Source organism: Rhipicephalus microplus, chromosome 1 (genome assembly GCF_043290135.1).
Source record: "Rhipicephalus microplus isolate Deutch F79 chromosome 1, USDA_Rmic, whole genome shotgun sequence".
In the NCBI taxonomy this organism is placed as follows: Eukaryota; Metazoa; Arthropoda; class Arachnida; order Ixodida; family Ixodidae; genus Rhipicephalus; species Rhipicephalus microplus.
In genome coordinates this window covers 190,952,639-190,977,392 of record NC_134700.1, presented here as the reverse complement: position 1 = coordinate 190,977,392, position 24,754 = coordinate 190,952,639, and the positions used below count along the sequence as shown (strand labels likewise).

Here is a 24,754-nt window from a genome sequence, read left to right as displayed (position 1 = left end):
AACTCTGCAAATGCCACACAAAGCCTTCTTTCTCACCTTGAGCCCATACCCTTACCCAGCGAACCATGCTTTCGTGTTGGCCTGGACCTCCTTGGTCCGTTCCCGACGACGTCCGCGGGTAACAAGTGGGTGGCCGTAACGACTGATTATACGACACGTTATGCCATTACGCGAGCCCTTCCTACCAGCCGTGCAACTGATGGCGCCGACTTTCTCCTCCATAACATCATCTTACACCATGGTGCTCCGCGTTAGCTGCTGACTGATCGAGGTTGATGTTTTCTTTCCAAAGTTGTCGATGACATTTTCCGCTCTTGTGCAATGTCTCACAAGTTCAGCACTACTTACCATCTGCAAACAAACGGACTTACTGAACGCTCGAACCGTACACTCACGGACATGTTATCCATGTACGTGTCTGAGGACCACATGGATTGGGACTGCATGTTACCATTCGTGATGTTTGCCTATAATTCTACGCGTCACGACATTACTGGTTATTCTCCGTTTTATCTGTTGTGTGGTTGTGACCCGCTCTCACCTCTCGACTCACTACTTCCTTCCGAGGCAAACTCAACCACAAACAGCCGAACTCCGCTACAACGTAAGCCGCTTCAACAAAATTTCCACTACAACGAAAAATTCACGATTCCCCGTCAGCACTCCATAGAAGTCGATGCATAAATATTGTCGCCACAACGAACTTTTTTTCTGGAATCGCCCTGCTTCAACAAAATTTTGCGATGCAATTCCAGGCTCAGATACTTATTGCTATGCAGTTAACTAACATTTCGATGCATTTCCAGAGCCTGAAAATGCGTCAATAAAGTCTAAAACACGCGTTGGCACCACCAGATAGCGCCACTAGACCGCCGCTATACTGCCGCTGTTCTGCAAGCATGGGCACCGCCATTGCTCGATAACGATAGCAATGACACTGCCCTGCTTTTGCCACTGGCTTGCTTTTGACCGTTTTGAGCCGCGGATGATCTGAAGCTGAAGCTCAGTCGCTCAGTTAATGGTTTCCTTCACGTAGCTGCTGAGTGCAACCGCAGAACGATGCCTTTTCAGATTCTGATGCTTATCATTATGTTCGCGCTTGGCCAGAGTGGTAACTAATCAGAGCGGCTGTTCGTCTGCATTATCGACAAAATCGGCTAGCCACGAGTGATGGATGATAAGAATGGCATAGAAAAATGCAAAAGCCTTCGCTCCACGATACCGTGCCTCCATCTTGGCGTTGTCGGATACTTCTGACGGCGGACAGCTGCTGGTGTTAACGTGTTAATGCAACTGATTGGTTTGTTCACGAAGGCAGTTTTCGGCATTGTTTCAGCATGCTTTTCACCATGGCCTTGCTATGCATGGGCGAGAATCACGTCGTGATGCTGCTGGGAAAGAATAGGAAGCAGCGAACATTTTTTGAATTTTGAGAATAAACGTTCCTTTGTTTTGCTAGCTCAGATCAGCTGTATGTTTTTTTTTCGCTTTCACTACACTGAAATTTTTTCCGCCCCCATCAGTTTTGTTGTAGCAGGGTTCGACAGTACTACGCTCACGACTCCATCGTCCGCGTGGCTACAGCGCGTCGCATTGGCCGTCGTCGGCTCCTGGCATTTCAGGCCAAACAAAAGCACCATTATGACAGTCGCCACCGCGACGTCAGTTTCAGCCCTGGCTCCCTGGTCTTGCTCTGGCTGCCTTCACGTCGCGTTGGCTTGAGTGAAAAACTTTTGCCGCGCTACGTCGGGCCTTACCGAATTCTTCGCCGGGCCTTACGAACTCTTCGCCAAGTTGCCGAAGTCACATATGAGATCTCGCCGCTAACCCACGCCTTCGTCCACCACACCAGCTACTGAGACTGTGCATGTTTCCCGACTAAAGCCGATGCAATGAGACGGTGCTTTTGCCGCCAGGAGTTGATATTATGTAAGTGATGGTGCCAGTGTCGACTAGAGGACGCTTCTAGTCACAGAAAAGGTTGAAGTGTCTCAGGCTCAGAACCGATTGTGTCGCACTTGCCTTAGGGCGTCTGCAACTTCAACTGCAACTTCAACTGCAACTCTACTTGTATAATTATTATTCTGAATCCTAAACAAGGTGGACACAGCCAGGCCATTCGGGCGAAATTGACAGAAATGCACTGCAATCCACTGAATTCATTTACAATCACACATTAATGCAAAACCAAGTGCTATTCAAACAAGCTGCACTAGTGACTATTTGCCACTTGCTACAGCTGCCACTGCTACTTACACTCGGTTTGACAACTGATTCGTCGATTCTTCTACACTACAAAGTCAGAGATTCCAGTTACTTCCAGTTAACGTAACTTACTGAGCTACTTTCTCAGCTAAAATTCCTAATCTCTCTATCTTAGCTGTTTCTACAATTTCTCTTCCCAATTTGGAGCTGCCAAGTTGTCCTTTCATGTGTTTGGATGATTTCTGTTTCTCAGATTTAACACGTGATGATGTAAGTGCCACATTATCTTTTTAAAACGAACACCTTTGTAGCGATAGCTTCTGCAGTATTAATTTCGTTACAAAGTACTGTTTTGCTCAAAGTCTATAAAGGTAAAAGCAAGATAAACCGAAGATGCTGAACAGCTCTGGCTCACCCTAGCAGCAGCGTCCGCTCTCTGTCCGTCATCTTCCCCGGCACTGCGACTTCGCCTCCTGGCCAGAGGAACCACCAGCTTGCTTGGATTTAAGTAAGGCACATCTATGGGCAGCCGAGGGTCGATGAACGTTGTGCTTCGAGACGTGTGGTCAATGAAGAATTGCTGCAGCAGGGCAGAGGCATAGAAACAACAAGTCACGATGGACTAGCAAGAATTATTGGAAAGAGAAACTGACAATAAAAGGTGATTTAGTTATTCAGCTACATTGTGAAGTGGCTTTGGGGGAAGTAGGGATGATGCAAAGGTGTATATGCATAATCGAACAGCTTATGCACGTAGAACACCAAAACTGTTTTTATTTTTTTTTTCTAGGCTAATCTAGTCAACAGCATAAAAATGACAATATATGACCATTTTCGTGGCATACACTTTGCTTCTCCTAAAACACTCGGCATATGTTTTTTTTTTTCTGCAGAGTGGCCATTGTTGAGTAGTGGAAGGGCCCATTGTGCCGTTGCACAACTCAACAATGGCCTGCTAAAGAGTTCGCACAACGCTATGAATTTACTTGATAGCACTGTCATTGCTGTGCTTGTTATAAGATGTTCAGCAAAATGAGTCAATGGTCCACTTTCAACAAGAAAATAAGCAAATGCAAACTAGCCTTACCTTTCCTGAGCGATCTAGCTTTGTCTCCCAGCCTCTAGGAAGTTCCCTTGTCTTGTCGGCAAACTTGTTCAGCAAACTCACCAAGTCTCGATTGTGTTGGTATCTAGTTCACATGTGCAAAAGCAACACAAAAAAGTGCGAGTTACTAAGTGTCAATATGTCCTTCGCCGTTGCTGAAAGCATTTCAGCGCGAACGAGACAGAGCACAAAGAAGTGGACACAGTGATCTGTCTCGCTCGCGCTGTAAAGTTTTCATCAATGCATCAGTTCCAACTCGCCCACCTCTCAACTTCACTGTCCTTTACCACTGACATAACTATGATAAAACTAAAAGCTACTTCGAAGCAGGAAAAAAAAAGAAAAAGCACAGAGGGCAGCACTGTGGCCTCTCCAGAAACATGACACCAAGTACCACAACATGCTAATACTTTCTGGTACAAATCTAAAAACAAGACAGGCCAGCCTGTCCGTGTGATTGTTTCTGAGTTAAAAAAAGAACTGTTTTACTCGAGCAGCAACTTCATACCGTAGGTAGGCGAAAACTTTTTCCGATGTTCTGCTGCGTGTACACAGGCTTAAATGCAGCCCAGAAAATCTGCTCTTGGGTGTGAAATACAAGCTTGAAATTGACTGACTGGCATATGTTCACCGTACTGTAACTTTTGTTGAAATGGACTAAGAAAAACCTTTTTTTGTTGCACTTTTCACAGTTCAGACTCTAGATTACTGATATGCTGATTTTTTCTGTAACTACTCAATTTAGAAAAAATCTTGCTACACAAAAGGCAGATGAAACATTTTGTATTTTAAAAACCACTAATGATACCGAAAAATATATCTATATTTGAAATCAGCACACATATATACATACACTCGCCAAGTGTTTCATCAAACTCAATTCAAAAAATAAAGAACTTTTTTTAAAGAGATGTCTCTCCTTAGTCAAGTTTGCTGCATTACATACTACAAACACTCGTCAAGACGAAAACCCGTCACACTGAAACGCCAACACCCAATGGAAGGCTTGTAGATTAAATGAGCCTACTGAAAGCTTCTATGGGATCAGTTATACCTTTCGAAGTTCGCAGGGTCTCGTCGAATCTTTGCAATCATGTGTTTCAAGGAGGAGCTTCTATTGTAAGCAGCCAAAGCATCCTAAAGCAGAGAGACAGAAAATAAACATCAGGAAAATGACACGCTGCCTGTAGAACTGAACATTGTGCACAAAGGGGATCAATACTCATTATTAGGTGATGGAAGTGACTTTTCACTTTTTGAAGCATACTTTGGAGCAGAAAAAGTACTGCTTTTGATCAGCCATGAGTGTTTTCAGAAAACAAAAGAATTCTACTTTAGAACAGCTATTAGTGTTTTAGGAGCATATATTAAATTTGTCGTGCATTAATTGGAGTTCAGAGCACTGTCGAAGTATCTTGTAAATATTATTATGAAAATATATTTAACAGACAACAATCAATGTAAATTTTATCAAGCAATCAATGGCAGTTGTCAAGAATGTGCCGTGAAATTAGCTACAATTTAAAATAACAGCATTTCTGGCAGAAATCAAATCAAAGCGGAAAGGCTGAGCGCCACATTTTGGAAGTAACCACTAGTCCCATACAACTCTTGCCAGACAAGCAGTAGATAATCGGTATGAGATAAAAGCAATGCTGCTCATTGTGACATTTCACCACATTAGCCTGCATGTCTAGATGAGAAAAAAACACACAAACACAAATGAGCTCTATGGTTGAGATGTCAATTCTTGTCGCACAAGTGAGATTAGAGCCAATAATGCTGCACACTTGCAGCACACTGGGATAATAGAACACAGCTTCTTTTCAGTTTTTTTAATACCTTGTGAGCTGGTCAAACAGTAAAGGTTGGTCATCCTCATTCTCTCAGTGTCATTTGGAGCAGGTTCGGTGCAATTACTAACAAAAATTACTGTTTGAAGCAGCATGGAGCAGCAATTCTTTTTTGGGAGAAGTTTGAAGCAGCACTTCCATCAGTGCCCACACCACTAGGGAAACTGATGTGCCGTGTTTTCACATGTATAGGCCGCACTAAGAGACATGACCAATCCTGGCGAGCGGAGCGCGAGTTGTCCATGAATTTCAGTGTGCACGGTGGCTTCACGATAATGATAGCCATCGATTGACCTGATTGCAGAAGTAGGGCATTCGAGCACAATGTCCCCCCTTAGAGAGGCCCTGCAACACTTTTCCACTTTTCCAAGAAGCCACAGAATGAATTCGCTAAAAGAGCTTATTACCTTACAAATTCACCACCCCAAAAATTTTCAGAATCTGTCCAGTACGAGCATAATTACAAAGATTCATCACACACTACAATCGCATTATCTCTTCTCTCATCTCAATGAAAGCGCTAGAAGCTAAGCATGGCGGGATGACATAAGGGAAGAAAATGAGTCATGCATCTCTTTTCAGTGCGATCACTGTCTCATGTGTGAACTAGCCGCCTACCGCGGCCACCCCACTAACAAACGAGTGCGACATGCTCAAATCAGCCAATGGCTTATACTAGGCCTTGGACATAGTGATTTTGAGCCTCTAGCATCATTTGTCAAGAGAAGAGAAAGATGTTCAGCTGACTTTGAGAATTAATCTCGAATTCCATGCCGCGTGCTGTGCTATATTTCGCCCATTGATGATATTTGACATGATTGCTTTCAGGAGCCTTGAGTACCAATTGATTTGATTAGTTATTATGCGGGGTTTAACATCCCAAAACCCGTATATCATTACAAAAGACGCCGTAGTGAAGGACCCTAGAAATTTTGACCACATGGTGTTCTTTTAATGTGCACCCAAATCTGAGCACACAGGCCCACAGCATTTTCCCCTCCACCGAAAATGCAGGCACTGCAGATTGGATTCAATCCTGTGACCTGCGGGTCAACAACCGAGTACCTTAGCCACAAGACCACCGTGGCGGGGCGGCTTTAACTACCGATCAGCAGCGTTCTTTGTCCATACTCAAAAAGTGTTGCAGGGCCCTTTTAATGGGATACTAATGAGAAAAGAGATTGTTAGCATATTCGTAAATAACAGTTTCACAACACCAAAAACATCCCACTAACTGAAAGAAGATGCCTCGTAAGCAAAAATTAAAAATAAATAAAATGTGTGCAAAGAAAATGTGGGTGGTGGCACCGCCCTGCAATTCCTGCACCAAATGCCGAAGCATCATAAATTTTGACGGCATCTACTAAGTCATGCCATTTCAAAACAGTAAAAATGAAGTCCATAGCACTCTTGGGGGGCCATAAACTTCACAAGTTTATGTAAATTTCATTGATGCAATATCACAAAAATATGAAAAATACACCTAGAAATTCCTAATGTCCCGCACAGAGATCTAAAGAAGTTTAAAAATGATGTTGACTGCGTTTTTCTCCTCTATTAATAAACATATCATGGTGAAATAAACAACATTAGAGTTTTCATAGTTTAATTTGTAAATTAAAACTGACTATTTCATTTTATTGTCCCTGTACATCTAGTGTAAGAGAAAAAAAAAAAAAAAACTGCCTGCACTTGATGTCAAAGCAACTTGCAGAACATAGCCTCTTACGTCGTTCATGTGCAGCACGTTGAAGAAGTCTGACCGAGTTGTAAAACGAACAGCAGGCGATCTGAGCAGTGCTCTCTGACTGTCGGCACTGGGGACCACAGGTGCAGGAGGGGCCGATGGTGCCACGCTGGCACTGCCACCCACAACCACTTCTTCGACCACGGGAACTGGAGAGGGAGCAGCGCCGCTACATGGAACAGCCGGAGCTAAAGGAGGATTTGATGTCGCCATACTCAAAGGCATGGCCGAGGCTGCAGCTGCTGCAGCCGTCATGCGAGGAGTCATGGTGCGCCGTATGCTCTGGTACCTGCAAAGTGACAGGGCTCAAGGTAGTTCCCTGAACAAGTTCGCCAAGGGAAACCGTGTCCCGATCTCGTGCACTTTCTGAGGGCTTTGATAAAATGTTCATGGAGCAACCAAAGCTGTACCAGAATAAACTGCTGGTGACACCGTCAACACTAATAGAAAAAATATACCGCAGTTTGATAAAATTTTGGCACGGAAGCTTAAGCATATTCAATGCAATGAGAGGCGCACAACCATCGGCACTGCAAACATCATGCACTTGCCAAGAATAAAAGATCTCCAGAATCTTGCCAAAACAACAATAGTATTGCTTTGTGAAACACTGTGCACTTCATAGATTCATGGCATGCAGTGTCTCCAAACTGCATGGTTGGATATCAAAAACCAAGAGAAACCTATCCTTTCATGCAAGTGTCAATCAGTGCAATACATTGAAGTTTCACGTGGTCTCCCATTTCTATATACAGTCGAGCCCATATATAACGGCCCCACTTAAAACAAACTTTCACTTAAAATGAGCGATACCCGCGTGTCCATGGAAATATACATTATTTCAATGACACAAGAACGCACTTACAACAAAAGTCTCTGAGCGTTGCCGGTCGGTTACAGCAAACGAAATCGGCACTCTGGCGACTTCATGGGACACCCCTTTAGCCCACCAATAAGCCATCAGGGAACTGCCCATAAATTCTTATTGTTAAGCCGACCTTGCCTCTACAGCCCTCTGGTTGTCGCTCTCCCATACCGATTTCGGTTACGTACCTCTTCCGTCCTTTGTTTCCCTGCTACCCTGAGCACCCTGCATCGCCAGACGAGGCTTGCGTTTTTACACAGCCACCGATCTCTCTAAGAGCACTCGGCAAACTAGTCTCCCCTCAGTTTTTTATCCCTGGTTATGTTACACTATGTTGCCGTCACCAACCTGGAGTGACCAGACCATCTGCCAACATTGTCAGCCATCCACTGTACCCGATAGTCATCTATGTCTTGTCTGCATCGGTGTCATATCGTTCCAGTGCACGCTTTTGCACTACTCCACCAACATTGACAAGATTCCCGATTCGTTCTGTGTTTAGGACTTGTTCTCGGTCACTTCGCACTTTGGTGCAAAGTGACCGAGAACAGGTCTTAAACACGAGACTCTCCGCATGCGTTTGGAAGCGTAAAAACTGGTTTAACACTGAATGCATCGGTCGGCAGGACCGCACAAATCTGCCGGCATCACAATGCAATTCTTTGATTTCTGCGCGCGGAGACTGCTCTCCCAAGTTTTCCTATGCACGATTTGCACATTTTGCGGACCCTGCAAGCAAGCTACCCCACCTGCCTTCTTCCCGCGTGTTTTGGTTTTCAAGATCGCCTTTTTGCCGTATACCTGCCTCTCATCACTCTATCACAACTCATTCGCAAGACTCTCGCAAGTCTGCTCTCTTCTCTTCATCGCAACTCCACTCGTCTCTACTGCTCCGGGACGCCAGCCACGCTGGCTCAAATTCAGAAATTTCGTTTTCCGACTAAAAACGGGCCCAGAGTGGTTCCATGCGTGCTGGCTTCTACGTTTCGCGTGCGCATCTTACTGTTGGTGTGCGTGTGTGGTCAAGATGGCAGATGAGAAGCCTTCCGCGCTTCTTTCTGCCACTCAACAAAACGTCGAAAGTGTGACAGCTTAGCTTGGGCATAATCCGCATTTTTAAGACTTATTATAGGAAGCTATGAGGAAGGAAACAGATATGAGGAAGCGCTGCATTGTGCAGCGCTTCCTCATATCTGTTGACCTCCCGGTAGCCAACTTGCCGCGTCGTGTATCCCTATATTCAGCTGTGGAGATGGTGAAGGCTTCGTTGGCAGCGATGACAGCCCCGTGTGGCGAAACTGTTTTCCCGAAGCTGACTTTGTCGATGTCGGGCCCGATGCCTAGGCTGAATCTTCCAAACAGGACCACTCCAGTGGCGATTTGTGACAGCACGTGATCGACTCTGACATGGAAGGGCGTGCGAGACATCTCTTGCGATGATTTCATTATGGTCGATAACAATGCCGACACTGCGGAATCGTGCACAAATGAGGGCACTGTGAATGAAGTGCACGGCAAGAGCGATTTGGAGGAATCGGATGGTGAGGACGCCGAAACTTTGGAGCCTGTTTCCACAAGCGCACTTGTAGCAATTGGCTACATTAATAGCCTCAGGCAGCTTGTGTATGCCAAAGGCCTCGGCAAAGAGCACGCTGCCGCAGTAAATAAACTGGAGACCTTCTTTATCGCTTCTGCTATTTAAAACACATAGATTACAGACTTTTTGGGGAAAAATATTTTTGTTTTCACTCGTAACTTTTTTAAAGCTGTGTTTCATTTACTACAAACTTTGGGATACAGCAAACAGATGCCGCGTTACGTTCAGGTTCGTTATAAGCGGGCCCAAACTTAGTTAGTTTCATGATGCCTCTAGTAATACATATTAATAGTTGTATAAATGACAAACACCACTTTGATAAATTGCAAGACAGCCAGCACTGTCAGACAGGTTAAAAACCTGTAATGTCAATAGTTTAATATAAGTTTGACACGTGAATAAAGGTTGAGAACACTCAAGCTTAACAGGTCTTATAAGGCTAGATTGCAGAGAGTACAGGTACAAAAAAGGAACCTACCTCCGGTCAAACTGTTGCCTCTGCAGTTCATTACAGGTGGCAGCTACGCCAGCTGGCTGTGACAGCGATGGTCTGTTCCACGTGGTGGTACGGTTTAGGTGGTCGATGTAGAAGATGCGCCCATGACTGTCAATGCGAGCCTCCCAGTCTGTAAACAAAGGTATCAAATATAAACCTTCCGTTCACTTAATTTCCTTATAGACCCCTTCCATGGGTATTACATAAGGGGTCATAAAAAGAAAAAACTGAAAACAGGTGTATGCTAGGAAATAAGGCTTACAAGAGCCTTGGAAAAGACATCTGGGCCGTTGATGGCTGAATGGCATGCGAACAGATCTCTTGCTGCTCAAATAAAGAACGACGCTTCAAAAGTGGTAGGTCGAGCACATGCACTTCACCAGGTTTTCAGCTTTACCGATGCTTTTTACATTGTTAATTTGGAAGCAGAAAGAGCACTTACAAATACACTCTTACTGAGCTTTGAGCACAGCAGAATATTGTCTATAGGTACCCGCTCAAAATATAGTGACAAGATGTACTTTCAATAAGCGCCCAACCTGTTCTCGAATGGGCCCAACTTATTTTCTCACAGCATGAAGGGTGCTCCATAGCAATTTATCGCTTCTGTCAGGTTAATGGCCATTCAGTGTTCCAGGGACACAAAGTTGCCAAAACGTGCTAATGCCAGTGTATGTAGAATGAGCATTTTCTCGTTCGGTGAAGGTGCCGACTCAACAAACATTCTTAAGTGTACAGTCAAAAACAAAAGCTTGAGGATGAGTCAGCATTGCAGTGCCACCCCATTTAAAAAAAAATCTGCAGCCCAAGCATATCGCTAATGCGGTTCTAACACAATCAATCTCGTATCAAAGCAGACAGTGCTTACGCAGTGGCAGTGGCTCCTCGAGCTCCACCCGCTGATACCGAATTGTGCGTTCAGGAATAGAAGGCAGACGGGTAGTAGTGTTGTGCGGCTGCTGTTGAGGCTGTTGTGACTGCATGGTGTTGCCAGGCAACACTGCAGCAGCTGCTGACGTTGCTGAAGATGGCTCCACAGTAGAAGTTCTGCTGCTTGCCACACTGTAAGCATATGCAGATTATATTGCATATATTAGGCATTAGCTATAAGAGACATAAATACAATTAACAATAATTGGGATTTACGTCCCAAGAGCACGATATGATTATGGGGGACGCTGTAGTAGAGGGCTCCGAAAATTTTGACCATCTGGTGTCCTTTAACGTGCACCTAAATCTTCAATAAGCACATAAGCCTCTATCAAAATGCGATTGATGTGGCTGCGATTCAATCCTGCGACCTTCTGGTGAGCGATCGAGCCCCACAACAACTACACTACTGTGGCAGGTGACAAAAACAGAGCAGTCTAATTAAAACTGGCAACAAGATAAGTATATTGTAATCCAAGAAAGAACATAATTATATGATATAATAAACTGAGGTAACTTTGCTGGATAAATATTAACAAGGCCACCTGGTGCGAGAAGTGGCTCATCAAAGATTGCTGGGAGAGGCCACTATGCATAGACACAAATCGGCTGATGACAGCGATGGCAATGACGATCAAGAAATATGTAAGCCAACCTTGCATGGAGAAGTGCTGGGCCTTCACTCGAAGGCAAGAGGCAGGGCCGGCCGTAATCACCTTCTCGATGGCCCAAACCTGCCACTCGGACGGACTCCGGCAGTGCCAGGCTACTATGATCACTGCGGCTGTATGGCAGGAGGCCAGACCCTGCCAGCCCCGGACCCAACCTCTGTTCCGGTATGTGGCGCCTGTAAAGAAAGCACAACCCAAAACAACTGTCACCCCCGTGACTTTACGTCCAGAAGGCAGCCAGGCACGGTCCATGTCACTTTTGAAAACTCAGCAGTAACACTTCAGATTCCTGGTCGCAAGATGAGAAAGCCATCAGATACAAGTTATAAGAAACAAGATTGCACAAAGCGTGTCCCGGCTTCTGTGCATGCCCAAGCCTAATTCAACACCTGCTCACTAAACTATGTTTGCTGTTATCATTGCAGCGACAACTGCGAATGCTTTCTTTTAGTGGCACAAGCAACAAGAGAGACCCTCCTTTCTCTTCCAAGCACTTATGGTTTTCCGTATGTTCAGAAAATATGTTTTGATAAAATGAAATCGGTACGAAAAATTAGACATGTTGTGATATTAACCATAAGCTTACTTGAGATAAGGATTAACTACCTGTCAGTATAATTAATAAAATGTAATTCAACGAGTTCACTAGAAGAGCAGAAGCTTTCCTTGAGAGTAGCTGGCATTGTTGCGGCACATGACAGAGGAGATATCTGTCCTATACCTCTCTTTAGGTGGCCTGTCAGATTCGCTTCAGCCCGCACGAAACACAAAGTTAACTCAAGAAATACACAACAGCACATGAACGCTGATGTGCGACAGCGACTACCGGGCAACTAAGTGAAGGATTAGGTTAACTTCCAGATTTTTTTGCTCTATCAGAGAACCGTTAGCTCCTCGTTTTTTTTTTTTTGCCATTTGTGACTACGCTTGTCCATCCTTCCTTAGGCTAACGTTTACTCTTGTGACCAATGAGTGTCTCATGACCTCCTTCCTTCCAGTGCAGCTCTTGTCACGACATTTGCAAGCTCGGCAGATGTCTTCCCGAACTCTTGTGCTTCGTCATCAAAACCGCATGCCTGTGCCAACACCCTCACTTGGAGCCCACTAGCATCTTTTTAATCTTATAATTTTTTTCATCAGGATTAAATGAATTGTACACAGCAGTTGCTGATCTTGACAAGGCTTTTATATTCTTAATTTCCACTTGGCAGTAACTGCACAAACTGTTTTCCATGTTAGTTACTAACTCAGCTACTTGAACTGAACTCTCCTCTTAAGCACAGAAAAGCACAGGGTGGACTCCCCAATTTAGGCCTTTGTTTGAGTGATTTCTTAAGCGAGCACTCATGCGAATATACCGTTTTCCAGTTGGCTACTCCACAAAACCTTGCCGACTTTGTCAGGCCATAGACAAAGCAACCGTTCAGGAAACAGCTAAAATTGGCTCTAAAAACCTATTATACTAAATTTTTAAGAAGACTTTTCAGCATCTTTTCTAAATTTCAAGGGCACTGAAAAACAATACGCTAAAATCATTGTGATGCACTCTTTCAAGCAAATAACCAGATTTTGATGGAGACAAGGTGTAGATGTAAGTACATTTGCATGCAATTTAAGGATAGGTCAGGTCAAAGCAATCAGGAACACGTGAGTGTCCCAGTGAAATTGATGTTATTGTTCCGTCTTACACACCCCAATATTCTCGGCTAGTCACTAATGTGAGAGGGCTGTGGGGAAAGGCATGCAGCAGGTGAAAACAGTCTTTGATGTAACACTGTAAAGAAATATCTTGAAGCGCCACGTCGCCTTCAGTAAATGTCAGCACTGTCAACTTGCCTACGCACAAGAATACATGTCAGGAGACCACTTGCTCTTGGATATGCTGCCACATGCAAGAAGAAAACGCACCTGCGATGTGCCTGATGGTGACTGTGTCGATTATGCTGCCTTCGAGGTCTCGTGAAGGAACACTCCGAGTCCGAGTGACACCGCTGGGGCGGCTGAATGAGCCTCCTCCGGCGCTGCGACGCTTCTTGCCCGGCTGCACGTTCAGCCACAAGAAATTTTAAAGACCATTCAGTGACAAATCTCCAGTGAAAATTGATGACACCGAGCCTATCAGTCTGCAAGCTTTAAAGGGGTACTGAAACAAATTTTCTCGGCTGAGATAGCTTCAAGTACCGCCCCAATGCCTTATGGCAAGTATTTTTCCAGCTCTTTGAAACAAGCATTTTTCGCTATCCTGTGCCACTTGACACATTTGCTGCAGCAAGCTTTTCTTCACGTCCCATTTTATGTGTGGAGTGACCCAACGGTGCGCCACTCAGCATACCTTCGAGGTGCACCGTGACCCAACGGTTGGTCACCAGTGAATAATGGCATCTAACACCAGAAAAACTTTCTTTTGATTATTTATAAGCTCTTGCAACAGGAATCGCGTACCTCTGCGATCAGCAAGCAGATGCATGCTCGTAACATTGCGGCCGCATAAGAGGAGCACAAGCTTTGACCTACCAGCGAACCATGTCGCAGTGAACGTGGTAATCCTTTGACGCCATCAATCTGTTTTTTTTTTTTGCTCAGAGCACAAGCAAAACATCGGAAAGAATCCAAACTCGTAAAATTTGGGAAGAATTTGAAAAGGTTGGTGGCTGTGCAATGTCTTACAAAGTAAATTACACCAGTACCCATAACAAGAGGCAAGCAGAAAGTAAATAAAAAAAGGAATGTCCTTACCACATCTCAGTTGAAGTGACGGAAACAAATTGTACAAAAATGTGAATGCAGCATGTAGTACAATGAACTATCATAAGGAGCGATTCACAGACCAGTCGTTCACGGGGTCCACGAAGCCATTTCTATGATCCGCGAAACCCTCACACGCATTTTCTTTAAGCGTGACTGTGCCCCGTATTGATGAACTGTCCAAAATGAAGTGATGTGGCACGTTTGTTTGATGTTTTTGGTAGCAATAAAAGGCACGTGTTTCAAGTTCCAGGCAACATTCATTTGAGACACAAAAGTTGCAAGCAAATAGTAGAGTTTTGGTATACCGTAATACGTACACAAAACTTGCGGGCGTAGCGTTAGCATTGGTCACTCAACCGGAGCCAGCAAAAGGTTAGCCTACGAAGTCAACCTTGGGGTGATGCCCATCTAACATTTGTCCGTAGTTGCCTTCTGACGAAATAATGTTTTACCATCCGCCCCAGTTTTGGCCACACTGAAAGACGCAGCACGTCTTGGTGGCTTTTAGCTGCCCGCGCTGTCGTCGCCAGTAGCGAACACAAAACTCGTCAACTCCAAAGTGCCTACCGGTGGCCCTTTCGCAGCCGTTTATTCTGTGATCAGTCACTTTCAACTTTCCAGCACCCGTGTGGCTTCCGTATCACCCCATAGCGTAACTACAGAGTGCACACAACACAGCACAACACTAGCAACACGCACTTGCCACTTTGGCTTGGCTTGGACTGGATTGAGGCTCCGTGCATTATTAGTATGCGTATTGCTTGAGAGGTGGCGCCAGGCTGTCGTGTAAAATCATCATCGGTGGTTGTAAGGAGCACATAACATTACAGCTGCATTTTGGGGATGCCATAATTACTTGCGGGGAAAAAAAAATCTCATTTTTAGTGGGCAATGTGGGGTGTGTGAGAATTATGCGAGTACGAGAATTATGCTAGTAAATACGGTAAGCCAATTTCCGAAGTTTTCTGCAGCATTCACATGCCAACAAAATTCCAGCAAGAGCGCAATTGTTTTGCTTTCCCCGCTGATTTCACTATTGTGGGTTTCGACTATACATTCAGAACTGCACATACTGAATTCACAAAAAAAAGGATTAGTAAATGTTTCAACGTAGCGATCTAAAACAAAATATTGCACGCTTACATTCCAGGTTGTTGGCCTCAGGTGCTCCATCATCATCACTGGCACTCAATGTCTGTGAAGACGAAGCCTCTGCAGACGAATCTCCCAAGGATGATGGTGCAGGTGAGGCACCTCTGCTGACCTCAGGTGCTGGCGAGGGACTGTCCTCTGCAGCTAATGAAGACACCATACCACCAGCGTCGAACTCAAGATTCGCTGGTTCACTGTTGGCACGATCGAAGTCACAGGCAGAAAGCTCGTCTGCCGGAGCCGGGCCTTCCTCATCGGAGTCCAGTGTGTCTAGGACTCCGCTGAGATTCTCGAAAGATGAAGGACCCCCTTCCTGAAGCGAAGAATCTTGCTCGGGTGTCGCTAACGGCGCTGCTCTTGCTGTCTGCCCGACTGCCTCGCACGCTGTTAGGAGGGCAGCTGGTCGCGTTCTTCTCGGTAACGTTGGAGGTGGGCTCACGTCTCCTGCAGTCAAGGACGTTGCACTCGAAGAGGCTAGGCTCGCAGAGCTCTCGTCAGAGTCAGCCGGTGCCTCTTCAACATCTCCTGCAAGACCCGTGGCTTCGTCTCGATGTTTGGCATGTTTCCATGACGACGATGTTGTCTCTTCAGCTCTCGCGACAACATCCAAAGCTCGTGATCGTTCGAGGGGCCTGTGATGGTGATGTCGCTTGGGGCCCTTCTGCTTTGGAGGTAGCGGGGGTGGCTCATCTATGGATGTAGAGGGCTTTGGAGACGCTACCTCCTGTTGCATCATGTACTCCATGTTGGCAAAGGAGGTGGACGCCGGTGAACCACCCGCCGTGGCCGGTGGTCGAGGTGTTTGAGAGAGTCGCCTCGTTACTGCCTGTGGAGCTACGGGGGAGTGCAGGCCGTGCTCACTGTTTGAACGGACACTATGCCGTGCTGCGGGCTGGGAAGAATCCCTCCTTGGTGTTGGCTCTGGATCACCCGCCGAAGATGTCGATGAAGAGGACGACGATGAGGTGGGCGGTGGTGGTATAATGCCACTTCCATTTGGCAGAGAGGTGGTCCTGGCGGTCAGAGGTGGATGATGGGGCACTGATGCGGGTGGTGGTACTTCTGACGAAGGGGGCGGGCTTGAGGGGCACGGTTCTGGAGGCACGTCAGACACGTAGATTGGGTTGTGGACCTGTCGAATGTGGGTCCACGGGTCTACTGCAATAAAAGGAGACAGTGGGAATAGACGATGAAATTGTTGTAATTTTCACTACCTATTACACAAAGACATTCCTCTCACTCACCTGGGCCGTGCTCCAGCACGAACGTAAAGAAGAGCTCCCCTGAGACGTGGTCTGAAGGTGTCTTGTTAGCAAGACTGAAACTCATCTCAACAGGAACACCTCTAAAGAAATGAGAGAGAGAAAAAAAATACTGACAGCACTGCAATAGAATATCAAGGCAACATGAAATGGCTGTTGGCAAAATTCTTACTATTACGTAAATAGACAACAGGTTCGTAGTTGGTTAAATAGTCTATGCTTCATGCTCTTCTACAAGAGAAAGTTAATGGAACTTCATTATGCTAAATGCACTACAAAAAAAGTGCAAGAATGGCAAGAAGAGTGCAGTACACAAAATAGAACCAAGACAACACACAACCACTCACCCAGTGCAACGGTCCAGGAGATCCCACACTCGCACAGCAAGCCGACCAAGGAAGCGGCCAATGATTGGCCTGCTGCGGGCAAACTTGTCCTTAACCTCAAACTCCAGCACGTCGGAAGGGTAGCCAATAAACTCGTACTGGCCAGGCCACGAGGGGTGCACAGTAGATTCAGCAGCACCCGTGCGACAAATTTGGCCATGGTGTGGAAGGAGCAACACGCCGTCCCCCAAACCGGGCTGAACACCCATCTTAACATAGGGGTCAGGATTAAAGAACATCCCTTTCTTGAGATTTCGAGCGTGGAGGTCTGCACGGATAAAAAAGGCAGTGGGTGTTTATTAGCCCCATTTCCTGCCCCTTCAATACACATCAACTCTTCCAAAGAGTTGTTCATTAAAACAATTCTTTTATTGCTTGCCCACGAGACACCCCTGGTTAGCAGCTACGCATGCTTAAAAACAGCACAGGATTTGCAATGCCTATCTACTGCCTTCTTACCCACAGGAACCATTTTATGTTGAGCTACAGAGAAACGTAGCACACAATGATTTCTCTGCTAAGACTCACAAAGCCTGATGAGCCAACGTTTCGAAACAAATGAGTGCAGTGATTTATATTATGCTTCTACTCAACTTACTGCCGTTTCGAAGTTTCATGCTCTGAATATTAATAGTACGAAAGTTTGTGCTGGCACAAGCATATGCATATACCGTATTTACTCGATTCTACCGCGCCCTCGATTGTAACGCGCACTCGGTTTCCACAACGAAAAAAAAAAAAATGTAAGACATCGATCGCGACGCGCACCCATTTTTTTCGTTGGCCCACACGATCACACCACTCGGGAAAAAGACGCCTTTCCGGAGCGTCTTCCATTTAAATATGAGGTACGGGGGAAGCTTGTGCCTATCTGACGTGCAACGGAGCATTGCCGTCACTCTAGTTTAACCGTGGCTCGATGTCAGCACGCGAAATTGCTTCGCCCCCTTCTTCTCGACGATTGTGGTGCCAGGAATGTCGAAGTAAAGAGGCGTCTGATCGGCATTCCCGATTTGCCCAAGCTGGGAGCCGTTGTGCCCAAGTTTAGGACGAACCTCTGAAAACTGAAGCTTTTCTTCGTACTCCTCCGGCAACTTTTGGCATAGGCCCGTTCGCCTTCAGAGGGAAAAGCCTTTCCTCTTCACAAAGTTAGTTAGCCAGCACATGCTCGCTTTAAACTGGCTCCGCATTAGCTCTTTTTCTAAGGCTAACTGCATAGCCTGCACTTAGAGCAGTTCTGTCGTCACGGGCCGCTGTGCCGCTCACGGCTCAATCACATACTCGCCGAGCAGCTCTTCAATTTGTGGAAATCGACTCTGCTGTGGTCCACTGAAGCCTTTGCGTGAATCTTTGCTGTCGACAATATTCTGCTTTTGTTTCCGCCAGTCCCGCACGCACGTTTCGGGAACTCCGAACGACCCCGATGCAGCCCGATTTACGTCCGTTTCGGCACATGCGTTGACTTTTCTTTTAAAAGCGGCATCGTGATGCACTCGTCAAGTTTTTGGAGTCGGCCCTTCCATGCCGTCGATGCTAATGCACACCAAGATAACGAACTCCTCAGCACAGGTACGAAGTGCCGCACATGGGAAACACATAGGCAGAAAAGGCCGACGCGCCATGCCGACGCACGTAGGGGGCGGCCATTTTGGGATGCCGATGGCAATAGAATGACCGTACTCATTTTTTTCGTACTCTATTATAACGTGCATGCGATTTATGAACTCGCTTAACCGGAAAAAAAGTGCGCGTTAGATTAGAGTAATTACAGTAAGCCATCCCTATACTAGCTGAATGCTGACAATGGTTGATGTCAGGTTACAGCACAGATTGTACAAATTAGATTGGAGTGGTCCTTTACAGGGTTGTTGTCTTTTACAGGGTTGTTGGGTCATGTTGGGCTGGCAAGATACAACTGTTTGTGAAACAGAAGCCCGTTACATACCAAAGAACAAATGCGTATTACTCACAACATTAATATGTGCTTCATCTAAGCCCAGCGTGCAGGGAGTGTAGATCTGTATGAGCAATTTTCAAATAAGGGAGGAATACTGACAGTACTATAGCTCAAGGTACATTTTTGAAGTCCAGGACAATAAAAAAAATACTGATATAGCAGTGGCCGGTATCGGTATTTTTAATGCGCTAACTCCTGCAACCTTGTTGTGCTGTAGCACTTTCGGTTGGTACGGAGACTCCACCGTCATCCTGTACTGTTCCGCTTATGCATCCAGGCATGCCACTCGCATAGGTTACCTAGCCATGACAATACTTACTGGTCAAATAAAACTTGACCATCTCCATCGGTATCTGCTGCGAAGAGTAGCCCACCAAAACATCGGAGCCATGGCCATTCTGAAAAAAAAGGGGGGGTTTTTAACAAAATAATGTGAAGACAACAACATTGACAGCAGCATAACGACTCATCCACAACTGTTTTCACGCATAAATAAGTCGTAATGCATGCCACAAAAACCACTAATTCACTGCAGTGTAAAGTTCAAAGTGTGTCCACACAAAAGAGGAGTGTAATATACAGTACACTCCTTTTAAACGAAACCTGAAGGGACCAGGAAAATGTGTTTCCTTTAAGAGGAGTTTTGTTTACCAAGAGACAAAGAGGGGTATATAATATTCAAGTATGAAACCAAACACATTAGAGGCAGTTATTCCAATTAAGCAACCATTTCATTTAGGAGAGTGTCATTAACTAGAAGTCTACTGTATAAATATTAATTGTTACCTTATATTATGTTGTCGTTTACATTTGTCATGTCCTGTAGCGGTTTAGAAATGTGTTGAGCACACCCATGCAAATACACCCATGTGCTTAGACATAGGTGAACATTAAAGAACTCCATTGGCTAAGGACCCTAAGCTGTAAACAGGAGCAGTGAACTGGGAAAACTTGATATTTAGCACAGTGCTATAACCACTACTCTTCTCTGCACTGACACCTAAATTGTATTTCAGAGTTGTTGGAAATGCACGTGCCCTGAGGAAGATAGTGAAGGAAAACGACGATGAGGACAGAGAGACGCTCGTGAAGTTATGGCCTATGTGGCGTTTTTCTAGCCTGTGCGGCTTGTGTTTTCTTGAGAGCTAAGTAAATCCTGCTCTTTCTACAATGCCTCAGGTGCTCCCAAGACACCGAAAGCTAACATTTCAGAAGTGGGATTGCCCATCCAGTTGCCAAAGGAAGAGTAAACGTGAGTTTAATCAGTGCACGGAACTGCTATCCCTAACCCTAAGATGATAAGCACCGACGAAAGAGACACAGCATCTGGCCATGGCGACACTTGACTCGTGACCTATTTCAAGCTCTCCAAGAAAAGGATCGCTTACTAGCAACTCTGATGGAACGAACATCTGTGGCCGGCGCGGTTCAACCTGAACCAGCACCAACATTCTAGGTGATTCCTGAGCCATACATCAGTGCCTTCGACAGCTCCGAAGACGCTCCATCGGCACGTGAGTGGACCGAGAATATTCGTCGCACGTCTAACCTCCACGGATGGCCAGCTGCGTATACGCTAGAAACTGTCAAGGCCCGTCTAGTGGGAGTAGCTAAGGACTGGTACCGTTCGAGGAGCTCCCAGATCACTTTGTGGGAAGAGTTTGAGACACGCTTCCGTCGGACCTTCGTCAGCCAGATTCGCATTGCGGAAAGATGGCGCAAAATTCAAGAGCGTGTGCAGCAGTTTCTTGTGTTTTCTTGAGAGCTAAGTAAATCCTTCCCTTTCCACAACGTCTCGGGTGCTTCCAAGATGCCGCAAGCTGTGTGTGAGTCACATATTCAGATTCAGTTCCAGCCTTTCTAAGGGCTGCAACCAAGTGTGGCTAAACCTTTGTGTAAAAGGACAGAGTTGTGTGCACCAAAGCTAAGCAAAGGTAGGAAGATCTTACCATAATTCCAGTGGTGTCAGCTGACCTGCAGATGGTCACCACTGGACTCACGGCTCTGAGTGTACCACTCGTCCCGTGGTAGTAGCGAAAGCACACATTGGTCGTCTCTGCAACAATCACCATTGCAAGCATGAGACGCAGCTCTTATCTCATGGGGTCACAGAGAGCATCGCGTGTAACTTTGACCGAGCCTTACGAAAGAAACGGGACACGCAGCAAGAAAAACAACACTCTATCGGCAGCCACTTCTGGGTACAAATGGGGCACACTGGCTGTCTAATTGCGCAGCTATTTGGGTGGCATGACTGCGATTTGTTGAATCAGCGAGAAAGTCTTATTTATCAGTGCAAGTAGATACCCATCTTGTATGCAAAAGTGCCAAAATAGAAACACTGCTAACGATGTAAGTTTCATAACTTCCTCTAGCTGTACAACAAAAGTTGGTAAAGCAATGTTTCATATAGTATAGCATTCACTTGCTTTGTCATGAGATAAGTACTTCATTTCACGCTTACTTCAATTGAGGTGTCAGTATTTAACTCTTTCACTACAGCGGGAAAAGGGGCCGTTTTCACTAGGTGTAAAAAACATTTTTTTTCCGGCTAGATACTAATGCCTTGTTAACATTCTTTGGTACCAAACTGTAAATAAAAGAATGTTCTGTCCAATAACACAAACGTTGTATTTATAGTTATTTACACACATTCAGAAAAAATTTTTATAGTCAGTCGTTTATAAGGTTATCATACAATTAGTGCTTTAAAGAGGAGGGTAACAAAAAATAATGAGGTTGTTGATAATGATGCTGTGGCTTCATTTGACGCATCCTCATCATCTGTGCTGAAACTTGATGTGTCAACATCTTCTTTAGGCTCTCTGCTGGTGATTTCATCCTCAAAATCTGCTATCGGTGAGCTCGAATCGCGAGAAACTCGTATTTTAGGAACGTCTACTCAAGAAACAGAAGCCAAAATCGGCCCACTTGCACAACAATCCGTAACTTTAAGCAGGGAGAGAAAACTTCCCTAAAGCAAAAAAACAACCAAAACATCCTGGATCTCGTTGTGTGTTTCCTACTTTCTTATCTAAATGGCGTTAGGCACCTGCAAAATCTGCGAGTGCGCGAAAATTCAAACCTGAAATGCATTGTTTAGATTGAACGATTAGAATAGGCATGATAGCGAAACAGTTCATCTAAATAAGGGATTCGTTTACTAGAACCTTTGAAACCACAGTGTATGCCCCCTTTCCAGAGTTACATAGAGCACCGCATTAAAACATAGCAGCACTAAGTTTCATGTTTTTCAGCTACTACAAAGCTGTAAGTGAACCTCGAGCAAAACTGGTAATGTCTCACCTTCAAGAAATGCATCTTTGCAGTCTATGTTCCACAGGACCTGTCCTTTTGCAGTGTTACTTGGACATCGCTTGTTTTTGTGCTCCAGAAAACGAAGTGGATCTGTTTCATCTGAAGGCGAGAAAAAGTAAAACACAAAGAAAGAGCTCGTGAGAAAGAAGTGGCAAACCAATTTCACTGATGTGAAATATGAAAAAATAGGGTACTGATTTAGCATTATGTCTAGGCATGGACACACACATGGCATACATGGTATTGAGCTGGTGAAGCCAACATACTGCCAGCCACAGAAAAATGAATGCGTGTCAAGCTAGTGCGCAACCATTTCATAATCTGCCTTCATATCATAACTGTTATAGTAATGAGTTTTTGAGACCGTGTTCACGGGTTCGATTTCCACAGTACCATCTTTAAATTTTCTCTTTTAAATTTATTATTAAGATTTATTATTGTTTTCCCAAATTCCCCGTTTCCTTGCTGCATCCATTTCTTCCATTTCTTTTTTAAAAACGTAAAATTGAAGGTGTTACACACAAGCTATTTCTGTGCTTTTTGACCACAGTGAGGCTTCTAGTGTTTAGGCATTTTTATGAGCATACAGATGACAGTACATCCCTGCATGCACAAGACTTTGTCTAGTTCCTGTGTCTCAATGTAATTTGTGCTCAGACCAATGTGACAGCAAGCATGGCGAAATTAATGTGACAAGTACAATGTTGAGAAGTACGTGAGGTAGGTTTCTACGAGATCAGAAACTAACTTCACAGATACCGTAATATTACTTGTATGCTTGTTACTTTGTTTGCAGCGAGTAAATGCCAAACACTATTTTTCCAGCATTTCCATTCAGATATATTGTCAACAAACAAATGTAATTAGTAAGGTTCACACATGATGCCGGCACAAACAATAATTCGATGAGCTCTTCCACAACCACTTTACTATTTTGTTTGGTCTTTATCAGGCCTGCTGCTGGTCACTTGAGTTGCTGTTCTATACAGGCCTCTGAAAGCTAGAACTAATTTGCATATGGCCCTTCAGTATGTCTTCTTGTTGCTGTGTGCTCCTGTGTTACTCTTGTGTGTTCCTGTGCTCCTGTGTTTTCCAGTGTGCTTCAGTGTTTCTCTGTTGCATCCCTGTGCTATATGCTTCTTGCCATCAAATATATTTTTTTATGAACAGGGTGCTTTTTTTAGACAACACAGATATTTCATAAAAATGATTTGATATGTGTACTTTAACGTCCCAAAACTACCGTATGATTATGAGAGACACCGTAGTGGAGGGCTACGGAAATTTCGACCACCAGGGGTTCTTTAACTATTTTATAAAAATCTGATGACAGTAGGGCTCCTATCGTTTTTGCACATGTACTCTAGGTTGAAGCAGAAATACTTTGCCACAACTAGAGTAAACTTCTTAATTATTGACTTGAGTGCAGTTGCTTATATTAGAAAGTTTTAGCGCATGATAATATATGACATACCTATTTTTCAAAACCACTAAAGTTGCCCGTAGTTCGAGATATTCATAATCGAATTTCAAGGACAAAATCAAAACTGGTTGCGCCTGACACGCAAAGTACTACGCCAGATCAAAACTGCCCATTACAGGGAAATGACGAAAACACTGGCTTAAACAGAAAAAGAGAAAACAGAAAAGAAAAAGTAGACATGACAGTGCTGACAGAAAACAGAAAAGAAAAAGTAAACATGACAGTGCTGTTAGCTTACAAAGGAAATCTGAATGGGTTTTCACAAAAAAAAAAAAAAGCTTCACAGCTGAAGAAAAAGCACCGGCATCCAATCCGACTAAGAAGTCTACAGGTTTCCAAGCAAGGAAAAATTAATTGACAACCCTAAGAACAGCATTATTAGTTATAGCCAATCAAATTTGTATTGGCAGTAATCTACATCCCCCTAATCGTGTGCTACTGTCAGAGGATTGGAATCGATGCTTTCATGAAACTTTCCTCACCACATGGATGTCTGAGAAATAAGTTGCCATACTTGATTACACTGTAGAAAAAAACAGAACCGCAGCCCACTTACCCTTCACAGGTGAAAGACAGTCGTGCTAGCTGGTTTCTGCTCGAATTACAAGTGTTTCGTTTCAGCTAATGCAAGTACTACAGGTGTTAAGATTTAAACTTTTGTCATTACTACCTAAAACATTGCCTCTAGCTGAGCTGCGATGTCACAAACCCTGACAAAATTTACGAGGTTATTTGAGCTTTTGAACTCAGACCAGTGACACAGGAGTGTGTGTGTCTATGTGAGTAAGTCAAAGATAAGCTTAGCACTTAACGTCCCAGAAACGAAAAAAAAAACACTTTGGATGGAGCACTTATGCAAATTCAATGGGGGAGGGACAGTTGTGGGCAGTGTTGATATTTTTTATTAAGTTAGTATAACTGCCTAGATACACGCATCTAAAATTAGCAATTTTCGAAAATTTCGACATCCCTCTCGACC

General features: G+C 44.6%; 1 protein-coding gene across 3 annotated transcripts in view; it reads right to left on the bottom strand.

Annotated features, from left to right (window-relative positions):
* The window catches only part of LOC119178388 (E3 ubiquitin-protein ligase HECW2-like), a 77,171-nt gene that overhangs the window by 35,968 nt on the left and 16,449 nt on the right, over positions 1 to 24,754 (bottom strand). For 2 of the 3 annotated variants that reach the window (XM_037429591.2, XM_075889104.1), the window contains exons 3-16: positions 22,281 to 22,391; positions 20,924 to 21,030; positions 19,294 to 19,372; positions 16,979 to 17,285; positions 16,614 to 16,714; positions 15,361 to 16,527; positions 13,378 to 13,510; positions 11,454 to 11,645; positions 10,737 to 10,930; positions 9,851 to 9,998; positions 6,893 to 7,199; positions 4,365 to 4,447; positions 3,293 to 3,395; positions 2,621 to 2,785 (exon numbers count right to left, since the gene is read on the bottom strand). In XM_037429591.2, coding sequence (XP_037285488.2) covers positions 2,621 to 2,785; positions 3,293 to 3,395; positions 4,365 to 4,447; positions 6,893 to 7,199; positions 9,851 to 9,998; positions 10,737 to 10,930; positions 11,454 to 11,645; positions 13,378 to 13,510; positions 15,361 to 16,527; positions 16,614 to 16,714; positions 16,979 to 17,285; positions 19,294 to 19,372; positions 20,924 to 21,030; positions 22,281 to 22,391 — 3,197 coding nt within the window. The remainder of the gene's footprint in view (positions 1 to 2,620; positions 2,786 to 3,292; positions 3,396 to 4,364; positions 4,448 to 6,892; positions 7,200 to 9,850; positions 9,999 to 10,736; positions 10,931 to 11,453; positions 11,646 to 13,377; positions 13,511 to 15,360; positions 16,528 to 16,613; positions 16,715 to 16,978; positions 17,286 to 19,293; positions 19,373 to 20,923; positions 21,031 to 22,280; positions 22,392 to 24,754) is intronic. The other variant, XM_075889109.1, reaches the window with a different exon arrangement.